Genomic DNA, 11,683 nt, shown 5'->3' with positions numbered 1-11,683 from the left:
TATCAATGATATCCTAAAACAACACTGATAGGATATCTGTACTGTACAGTGAACAAAGTATTCTCAATAACATCCTTATTAAAAAGAATTTAAGAAACTGTCTCGTTTTAATTCACTTATGAAGAGCAGTTCGGCTTAGACATCAATTTCACATAAGGTAATAATAATAAAAGATATGAAAACAATAGAACATAGGCTAGTAGTTGTCAGGGATGCACAAGGCTTCAGAAATGACATCTTTCCACAGACACTCACCTGACAGCTACAGTTCACAGTAGGATTTATTTTTTCCTGCAAAAACTGATAATGGCCAAAAAGAAAAGAGCAAGTGACCAAGTGGCAGCAGCAGAGAGGCAAGATTTGAGATATTTCTCATTTGTAAGTCACTTTGGATAAAAGCATCTGCTAAATGAATACATGTAAAACATATTGATGTACAGCTAGATATATGTTAGAAAGAACCCCGGGGAAAGGAAAGGTGCTTTTGCTGAGTTATTAACCCTGCATTGCGGAGCCAAACTTGTACAGTGTAAAACGAAGCTGTGTTTGTTACGACCAGCAACCGACAACCAATCACGTGCCTCATTGTTTACTCACCTAAAGGATTATTAGGAACACCTGTTCAGTTTCTCATTAATGCAATTATCCAATCAACCAATCACATGGCAGTTGCTTCAATGCATTTAGGGGTGTGGTCCTGGTCAAGACAATCTCCTGAACTCTAAACTGAATGTCAGAATGGGAAAGAAAGGTGATTCAATCAAGGATTAACAAGCTCACACTTTTTCCACAGCCTTGTGTACTTCTATATGAATCGCTAACTTAAATCACATAACTTGTGTAAGTGTGAAATATGACGCGACATCCAGAGTAGCAACTGATCTTACCCTGCTGGTACAAATCACCAAAACCAAAAGCACTGAATCTATTCGTTTCTAGTGTTTTTATCCTGCTTTTAAACTGGGAAACACTCCAACTGATATTTTCCACATTAGTTTTGGTCAAGAATCCCATTAGACCATGCAGTGAGCTTTGAGGTAGAAACACAAGAACGAAGCAGACTCCAAAGGAAAAAGTTCCATTGCATGACAATGTGCAATTACTGCCCGTTCAGCCTCTTATTCTCCTCAAAGCATTATTTGAGCTCTTCATCACGCCACAATGAGAACAGCATTCAGAGCCAAGCACATTTATCAATGCAGTCTTGAAGTCTGAACTGACTTTGATATTGCAGTATTGTGAGACATGCTAAACGTAATTGAAGGGACAATACAAACAAAACTGAAAATGTCATTTACACATGTTTGCATGGAAGAAAAAGAGACTACCCTTTAATTTTAGACCTTTCATTTTTATCTGGCTTTATCTTTGGACAAAATGCCTTTGTATGAGAATGTTGGGTAACTTCAAGCCCCAGATGAAGCAGCAAACAAACTATACTAGAAGGGTTCACATGGAGAAATGAAAGCCTTATGTAAGATCAGGGAAAGAGAAAACAAACAATCAAACAATGAGGTAACACTTTTCCTGCATTTCCTGTTAATTCTGAGCTCAGTCAGGCGCCACCTAGTGTTTCTGAAGCTGCTGTTCATTTCAGTTCTTTGTACTGATATCTGCATTCTGATCTATGAACCATTAAATTTGGTTGACTATATTATAAATTATAAAACACACATCTTGGTTTACAGATTATGCAAGTAAAAAATGTACTTTTTCATGGATCATTCTATGTCTCGTGTCTTTGAATTATTAGTTACTACACTATTAATAGTTCCTTTTATTAAAAAAAAAAAACATGTCATCCGATTATTATTAAGTTAAAAATAATAGTATAAGTATCCCTGATCAATTAAATTTACCATTCAAGTAGTTTGGGTATTAATAGGGGAAATATAAATATTCAACAACAATAATCCAACTAAATTGGACTACGCTAGAAGACTATTCCTAAAATCATATGTAGAAAAATCGACTTTTTTGTCAAAACAACAATGTGAGATGTGGAACTAACATTGGTTTAGAAGCATCCAATCCAATAATCGAAGGAATAAAGAAAAAAACAGGACAACGACGGCAAAGAGATTTTTACAATGTACAAGTTTATTTTAATTAACTCTCAGTGGTTGGTAGTCACAGCACAGCTTGCACGGATGAAGCCACACATCTATTTTACAAGATGATGGGAAATTTAAAAAGGAAAGAAAACAAAACAAAAATTAAAAACCTAAACCAAAGAGGAGACAGCTGACAGTCCAACTACAGCGACATTTTTTTTCCCGACTACAGTATTTTAAGTACAAGGCCACTGAAATGCATAAAACATGTTTCCGATGCATGGACTTCATCTGATGCGGTGGCAAAAGTTCGCTAAACCAGACAGCAAGACTCCTGACATGGCATTGACAGTGCATGTAGACATTGTAAAAAGGACTGGGTTAGCGATATCTAGGATCTTTTTAGTGACAACACCTTGGCTAATACTACAGCTTAAAAAAAAAAAAAAGTAAATGGAAAAAAAAAAAGTAAAATAGAAAAAAAAAAAATGAACAGCACTCTTCCAAAGATACTGAATAAAATGTGTGAAATGTAGTGAAGCAATTATATTATTATCTCACAATTTTACGTGAACACTTAAAACTGAGAAAGAAAAAACCTTCCCCTTGAAGGGGGGCGGCTCTATTGTTATTCAATGACTTTTTCGACTATAAAAGAAGAAGGAAATAGTTAAAACACACTTTGTCCTCTGGAGTTGGTATATTTCAATAGTAACAGACAGGGAACCATAAACGCATGCCATGTGCTGGTCTCAAACAATACATACAGGTATATACAACTTCACTCAGTACCTGCTAAAACAACGTGAGGAGTACAGGATATAAACCAACGACTACACTACAAACTCAAAGAAACGAGAGAAAGAAGTCGGGGGAGAGGAAGGAAACCGGGGTGAGTGAGGAAGTGAACATTTACTAGTGACAGACTCATTCTTAAAGCATTTGTATAGGAAAGAAATGCATATATTGCACATAAGTGAAAGCTTCGATTTCACAAGGTCCACCTAATCGGTAAAGCCAGGGGTCCGGCGTCTCTCGAGGGCCGCGAGAGAGAGAGAGGAGGAAGTGTGCGCCAACATCGCGGAGTGCTAGGAAGTCTTCTGTTGAGAGACAGTGCCCCTGAGGACGAGGCGGGACTTCTAGCGCAATGTGGAGGGGGGATGAGGACAGGAGGAGGAGATGGAAGGAGAGAGCTGCACATTGCATGACTCATCTATACAGGAAGAAAGATTAAAGAGCAGAGCAAAAAAACAAAAAATAAAAACAACAACAACAAAAAAAGAAGGATAGATCACAAAAAAAAAAAAAAAGTGTGGCACAAATAAAATCAGGTGTTCTGTGACAGCCAAGAGAAATTTGATGCAAGTGACGTATGTACAACTAAGGCTTATTGGTTAAATAGTTTTTCCGAGGCTTTCCCCGCCCGCAAAGTGTTCGATGCCATTCTCTCGTCTAACGCTTTTCCTTAGTTCTGTAAACGCAGTGGTTCTGTGTGAGTGGTGAGGTGGGCGTTCGGTGGAGCGGAGAAGCGAGGGAAAGCTGGGGACTGAGAAACAGAAGGGGAGACGGAGCCTTCTTGTCGCCGTTGTCTCGTATTAATATCTAGATGTGCAATACCGTTACTGCCGGAGGATGCGGGGAGGGGTCTTTTCTATTTGGAAAGCTTGCTTATGACTCGGATCAGCGCTCCGTTCTCGTCCTTTAGTCTCTGGTTGTCTGCTTTCAAGTCTGGTAGCGTCTGGAAGAGAAAACAGGAGAGGGGAGGGTTAGATTTACAGAAAAGAACCAGTGTTTTGAAGTTGACTCGTATCTAGACGCTGACGCTGTTAGTTTTTGTTTTTTTTTGTCCTTCCTTCCTTCCTTTAAACAGCAATTACTATCCAACACAACCCCCCTTTCCACCGATATGGTGATGGTGTCTGATCTGAAAGCTGGAAAGGTGATAATTCTCTCAGTATTTTTGAAAATTTTCAGACAATATGCAAAACATATCTTCATATGTTATATTAGCTCTAAAATGGCTATAAATGGCGAGAAAAAGTAACCAAACAGCCACTGTAGCCAAGTGCACTCAAAACTATTGATGCATAAACTATGATACAGTAATCATATATGCTAAATTATGATGAATAAGAATAACATATATGTATATATATATATATATTAGTGCTGTCAAACAATTAAAATATTTAATCGCGATTAATCGCATTAATGTTGCAGTCAACTCGCGATTAATCGCACATTTTTATCTATTCTAAATGTCTCTTGATTTCTTTTTCTCACATTATTTTTCCTCATTTTAATGCTCTTATCAACATGGAAAAGTAGATCGGCTTGCTTTGTGCAAATGTCTTTTATTGAAAACAACATTGGCATATAATGTGTTCAATTTCACACAAACATTCTCCCTTGGAGCAAATAATCTCTCTCACAATGTAACACTGTCTATCAATAAAAGGGTGAAAGAAATACTGACGAGGTCCTGATATTGACGAGGGGGCAGAGAAGTCGCATCAGCAGTGTGTGTCTGTGTTTGTGTGTGCTTGGCCATCATCAAGTGGTAGGCTATTTCAGACTGGACGTGTTGCGATGATGATAGCTCAGTTCACAACGACAAAACACACAGATCACTTTGGTCTTGTCAATTGAACCATTTGGCAACTGTTTAGTAAAGTTTCCATTCAGAATCTACAAAGTTTCCTAGGCCAAAAAGACTAGTTAAAAAATTGACGCCGTTAAAATGGGTTTGAGTTAACGCCGTCAATAACGCGTTTAACTGACAGCCCTAATATATATATATAATTTATATATTTTATATAATTTATATATTTTATAATATATATATATATATATAATTTTATTTGAATGCACTAATTAAATATAGTATGCATAGCTATAAACACACACACACACACACATCAAAAAACCCATGCAGTGATGAACAATGAATAGCAGAATCAGAGCTTTGAATTGACTCACTGAATCTTGCCAACTGTAAAGAGTTTTAATGTAAATGTAACTGCCAAATAAAAAAAAAATTCTATTTGAGAAATTATTGCAATATCATAATATATATAAATAGTTTTTTTTTCAAAAGCATTAGATATATACACATTTTAGAGAAGTCTGCAGATTCATCGGCACCCAAAACAGCACCATTTTGGTTGAAAAGGGACAGTAGACTTGCACACACAAACCAACAAGCACACTGCAGTTCAATGGAAAACTGTAGCCATGCACTCTCATCTGAGATGGTAAAGATGAGGACAGTGCTCAGGCCAGGCGGTCCTCTCTCTCTCTCTCTCCCTCTCTACACATAGAGTTCCTTTGTGTGTTCTCAACTGGACGGGATAAATAAAGGGGCTGGAACACAAGAGCGGCTCAAAGTGTCTGTATAAACCACAACACTGAGTGCTACTTGATACCCAGCCCACTTCAGTCTTTAGGTTACAGTGTTGAAATGGAGATCTTTAACTGAGATTTCACTCTCACTGTCCTTATTGACCATAAACCGCATAGATGGACAGGTGGACTCTTTTGACCGCGGAATGAAAAGTCAGACAAACTACTCTACTAACTGGACGCAGAAAGTCCACATAAAGTCACAGGCCTGTAACGATATGAGGGTGAGTAAATGTTTACAGAACATCCTTTTCTTGTGAAATATTTCAAGAAAGGAATGCAAAATTGTGTACCAGATTGTGTTTTCCAAGAACACAAAGAAACAACTTCCTTGTGATAAACTTGCCATTTACAATTACATTTTAACAGTGTACTGATACCTCCCAAAAGAGAGATTTACAGTCTGTGAGTATTGCAGTTATAGACTGGAAAAATGCATTAAAACAGTCCATAAAAGCTAAGTGCTGAAATAAGTCACAAAACAGAACTGAATAAAAGAAACAGGACTCAAAAACCTAGAAAGAAAAACAGAGTATAGGCAAAAAAAGGTTCCTCTTACAATCTGTATAACACTGCAGACATTATGCAAGAGAAGCTCCAAATGTAATTGAAGCATTTACCAAGGACAATCTGTAGATTAAAATGCATGAGTTTCCAGAAGCCATGCAATCTAGATTAGCCTCAGGCAGAGCATACTGTATATGGCAGTTCAGCTCCAGGATCAAAATATCTGGGATTGAGGGATAAAGAATGGTCTCCAAAGTATAAAAAAAGAAAAGGAAAAGAAAAAAGCAGAGAAACAGTTTCACAAAAACCAGTCAAGCACCTCATGCAAGATGCCAGAGTCATCCAAAACGAACTGCACTTCACAGCAACACATTCGAGGGTAGTGGCAAAAAAAAAGAAAGAAAAAAATAGGACAATTTATTACTTAAAACTGTTTATAAATAGCCGGAACTGTGTGATGGATTTGAGCTGCGTTTAAATGAAATTATTTGTTTTAATATCAACATACAATATATGTCATATCATTCATGAAGAGATGTTATTTTCAATGAAAATACTAACAAAACGTCATTTGTAAAAAGTAGTCTGTAAACATAAAAAATATATTTTACTTAGTAATTTTAATTTCATATTTTTATAACAAATTAAAACATGCCATTTGAAAATTAAAAAATTGGCAGAATTAGTTTATGTAATTTTGTAATGAATGACAAATTTTAATATATAATAAATGAATGCAAAATATTTCCTCTTTTGACCCTTATTTTTAAAGCACATACCAAAACAGTACTTTATTAGCAATAACTGCATGGTGAAAAAAAAAAAAAAAAAGAATAAAACAAAATAAGAATTAAAAAAAATCCTCCCCTTTAAGAAAAGCAGAGAGCACTGAGGGAGGCGGAGCATCAGCTCAGACACAGGCTGGCACCTGCCTTTATATGGGCGTGGGCGGAGCTGAATGGAGCATGAGGAGGGGTGTAAGAGGAGGTGGGGGCGGGTCTACAGGTCTGCGGCGGGCAGGTGGCTGCAGCCCTGCGAGAGTTTGGAGAGCACGCGGGACAGCGCCCTGTTCTCTGCCTGCAAACGCTCGTTATACTGGCGCAGAGACTGCACCTGCTTTACCTGAGGAAGGTTCTACGAGAGGGAGAAATACAGACAGAGAAAGAGATAGTGGGGATGACAGACATCAGACAAAAATAAACGCGGAAAAAAACGCAAACTAAAGTAATCAGTACAAAAAGTGACCAAATATGGGATTCACAAAACTAATTAAAAAAAACGCACACACATACATAGCGATCTAAATGAAGACATTTGAAACATAAATAACTTATTTTTAACAGATTATTAGAAACACTATAGGTTATTGCTTCTCAACCAGGATGTAGGGGCGAACTAGAGGGAAATGATATAAAGACCAAATCCAAAGTTAAAACAGGTCAAATTCAACATGTTAGCTGACATCATTTCTTAAATTAATTTTGTTTCCTTTAAAGAAAAAGAAAGAAAGGTTAATATACAGTAAAGATCATTTTTAGTAACAAGGACCTTCCCAGATGTTCCCAAATTAGGTTTTGTCCGATTTATCACAATTCTGGGGAAAAAGTCCCCTTAAAGAAGTAGTTCACTTTTAAAAAAACTTTTGCTGATAACTCACCCCCTTGTCATCCAAGATGTCCATGTCTTTCTTTCTTCAGTCGAAAAGAAATTAAGGTTTTTGATGAAAACATTCCAGGATTTTCACCATATAATGCACTTTACTGGGAACCAAACGGTTCAAGGTCCAAATGAGTTTCAGTGCAGCTTCAAAGGGCTTTAAACGATTCCAGACGATGAATAACGGTCTTATCAAGCGAAACGATTGCTCATTTAATAAATAAATAAAGTTTAAAGGTATAGCGGAGGATTTTCTTTTTCCGGGTGGGTAGCCTATACTATTGGTCCACCTAAGTGTCAATCATTCTGGTGATATGTTTACGTAAGGCCGTCGTTTGTGCTCGTCCCTATGTAGTTTTCGCTTTCTGTGCATGTGCACTTTCAGATGTATTATGTGTGATGAGTTACGGTTTCAGCCATTCCTTTGAAAATGGCTGAGGGTCGAAAGAGAAAAAAAAAGTATACGAAGTGTATGATAAGAAGAGAAAGGCCGCAGAAATATTCTAAAACCTTGTGTGTTCATTTTCGATAATTCCAATGTGTTGACCATAGTACTATTACACAAATGCAACAAGCTACTTCATTGCATATCATGTCTCGAGTCCTCGGTCACTCAAACGATCAGTATAATAAGTAAATAAAACACGGAAGGGCATTTGACATTGTCTTGCATGAATGTTTTTGAGTTAGTTTAGAATTTGCAACATAATTGTGTAAGGCGTAATAGACGTTCCCTCTCGGGAGCAAATAGAGTGTTGCGCATGTTCATTTAAAAAAAAAAATTGAGAGGGCGGGTCTTCTCTAAAAATTCGGAAAGATCCTCTGCTATACCTTTAAGTTTTATAAGCTCAAATGCTCACCTTGCTCTGTTCTGTGATGCGCGTTCGTGAATCTCCTGTTCAAACTCGTTCATCAAAATGAAGAAATCTTTTTTCGTGTCATTTGGTTCATTCAACAAACGAAATGAACGAATCGACTTGGAAAAAGATTTGTTCATTTTGAAAATACAGGAATGTTTTCATCGAAAACCTTAATTTCTTAATTTCGACTGAAGAAAGAAAGACATGGACATCTTGAATGACATGGGTGTGAGTACATTTTTTTTTTTTAAAGTGAATACTCCTTTAATACAGTTAGATACACACATGCTTAAGAAGTGGGGTTTTAATGGAGAATACTAAAATACTGAAATCTACAGAAATTCGTCATGTCACAGAAAGATTAAAACCAAAGCCTGGAAAACTTCTCACTGACGCTCATATAATTTAAGATTTTAAATTCTGCTATCCTTCCACACACAAACACACACACACACACGGAATAGAGACATTAGAATAGAGAGAACATGTGCAATATTTACAGTACGGCTAAAACAGCTAAACTGAGCTGCAACTTGATATGAAGCAGATAGAATGAACAAAGTGAAACAACAATCTCAATCCTCACGCAATCACATAAACGAGCTGTAAAACCCCCATGTAAAAGGAAGAAGTCAAAGTTTTGTAGCTTTTATTCCATGTCTGTTAGTTTTGAGGTCATCTATCCACCTTTTTCCTGAGCAAACGATGAGCTAACTTCTGTTTGTATGTTGTCCTGTTCTGTTCTCCATAAGAACCCATTGTTAAAATGGAGTATAAAAAAAACAAAACTGAATTTTTGAACATTACTAATAATTAAAATGAGGGTTAAGCTGTGCTGTTACCACAACAACAGCGATAAAATGAAGAAATTCCTGGAAAGTATGCATTTTGAGCACTTAATATACTCCCCATTAAAGGTATGCACTCAACAAAAAGACAAACCCCCCAAAACTTCACCCAATCGGGTGCTGTATGTAGGATATGAGCGTCCATCGGTTTTCATTGTAGCCAACTTCAGGCAACTTCATGTCATCTACACACATAAACTTAGACGGATGAGGCATTGAGAAAAGATATCATTCTGACTTTGTAAAGTGATGGTAGTATGGAGCCTTTTAAAACCATTTTCAAAGGTTAAACATTACATTACCAGATCAGAAAACGTGGTAATTTGACTCGAAACACTGGAGACCAGAAATGTAAAGGATAATTCTGCTAGCGAGGAACAAGGTGGATATGCTAGTGTACTCATACAATTTTTCCCCAAAATAGTCTAGTTCCCTTATCAAGAACGACAGCATGACGTAATTACCTTAATTTCGAGATGACAACACATGACGGAGCTGTTCATGTCCTTGCACTGAGAATTATGCATTTCTAGGACAACTCTCTGAAGATTCCCAACTTACAAGCTTACGAGGACATGTACGCTTTTTACAAGTTGGAATCTCGTAATTACAGTAATTAAGACCTTGCTTGGACGCACCTTAAATTTTGCTTTTGGTTTGGTGATGCACAACACACTTTGAAAAACAGGCAAAAAGTACTACCTTCAGTTCTTCCTCCATATCAGAGATCTTCCTTTCTAGAGCTCTTCTTTCCTGCAGACACACACAGATGTTGACATGTTACCGCACATGGCCATAAAACACAATAACATCTCCATGATCCACTATCACTGCAAACAAAGAGAGATACACACGCAGAATCATGTGGAGGCATCAGGTGACTGGATGTCAAAACAGAGCGAAGTGAACAAAGTGAAGAGAACCACACACTGCTTAGTGAAGCTGATCAAGAGCTGGAAATATAGTATGACTATTCATGCTTACACAAGTTACTTGCATGTATAGTGTAATAGAAATATATATCTAATAATTATGAATTAGTTTAAAAAACGTTCTGTATGGTATATGTACTACAAATCAGGAAAAGAGAAAATGACTGAACATTTCGAGGAATAACTCACTGTAATCAGATGTAACAATGAATTAAACTGCACTTGAGATGCAAATACAAATTTTAAGACGATTTTTTCCACACAGACGATGTCTCGCACACACATGCAGACACAATGTTTGAAAGAGAAACCACACCATACTCTATGTCTCACATGAGACACATATTCACTTGTACAAGTCTAGAAAGGTGAGCTGGATTTGTGACTTCAAGGCAAAAAGTGAAAAAGGGATTGTGATTGGCTGATTGGGTTTGGTTCCAAGCCCCTGGGGCTGTGAGAGGCATGTGATTCAGCCACTAGCAGAGCTGTAAACACATTCGATTCAGGTTAAACGTTACCCAAAGCACCCAGCTGAGCCTGAGACCTGCCTGCAACCTTCAGACATAAACCAGTGCGGAACAGTTACCAACCGTTTGGCCGATGGAGGACAGAATTCAGCATTTATCTGGAGCAGTTCTTACACATCTCCAAAATCTCAGCAGTTGAGCTGAGATTTGCTGACATGTGACTTAATCCATATTTAATACCCCATCATTACACCTGCTCATCCACTGCCATTAACTTGGGTAAAGAATGATGATTCGATACATTAAATTTTAAAGTTCAAGTAACAGTTGCTTTTACCCTTTTCTCCATCTCCAGCTGTGACCGATCAGCAAAGCGCTCCTGCCTCTGTAATTGAAAAAGAAAGTTTCACAGCAGGTGAGCAGCGTTAAGGCCCAATCAAGGTTTACATGACATTTTTTGATTTCCAGAAATTGTATATTTATTATTCATATTAAAAACAGAAATGAATTTTAATTCTAAAATACATTATTATATTTGCATTCTTTCCCAGCCAGGAAATAATAATAGAAAATTTCCTGACATTTACAGGTTTTTCATAATGTGTGACAATATTAAAATGATGGTATACATTTTTACATTCAATTTTACCATTAAACAATAACACTAACCATTTGAAAATAAAAAGAGCTTGAGTGATCGAATGGAAGCCAAGCATAGTTCAGGACCACTGATTGCTAAACAATATCAGGTGACACTCAACTGGTTTGTTACTCCGCCTACTTTGATCAACTTTAGTATTTAAGCTCATTCAACCAATGCTCTACAGTCTGTCACAGACACTTACATCTTGATAATAGAGCAGTAGATTCTGTATAGAAACTGTATGCACGTAATTATTGTATCTCCTTCTGTAAACATATGCTAAGAAACATTTGGTTAAAAGGCTTGGGGTATTT

At 37.0% G+C, this 11,683-nt stretch overlaps 1 protein-coding gene across 3 annotated transcripts in view; it reads right to left on the bottom strand.

Annotated features, from left to right (window-relative positions):
• Positions 1-2,080: 2,080 nt before the first annotated feature.
• ppp1r12a (protein phosphatase 1, regulatory subunit 12A) overlaps positions 2,081-11,683 on the bottom strand; it is a 60,507-nt gene continuing 50,904 nt past the window's right edge. For 2 of the 3 annotated variants that reach the window (XM_089127321.1, XM_039663383.2), the window contains 3 exons: positions 11,064-11,111; positions 10,030-10,080; positions 2,081-3,792 (listed from right to left, as the gene is read on the bottom strand). In XM_089127321.1, the coding sequence (XP_088983447.1) occupies positions 3,706-3,792; positions 10,030-10,080; positions 11,064-11,111 (186 nt within the window). In that variant the 3' untranslated portion in view covers positions 2,081-3,705. Of the gene's footprint in view, positions 3,793-6,874; positions 7,098-10,029; positions 10,081-11,063; positions 11,112-11,683 lie in introns of those variants that run through there. The other variant, XM_039663392.2, reaches the window with a different exon arrangement.

Source organism: Pimephales promelas, chromosome 24 (assembly GCF_988280905.1).
Source record: "Pimephales promelas chromosome 24, fPimPro1.hap1.1, whole genome shotgun sequence".
Lineage (NCBI taxonomy): Eukaryota > Metazoa > Chordata > Actinopteri > Cypriniformes > Leuciscidae > Pimephales > Pimephales promelas.
The sequence above is the reverse complement of the archived record's forward strand: the minus strand, read 5'-3'. Positions and strand labels throughout refer to the sequence as shown.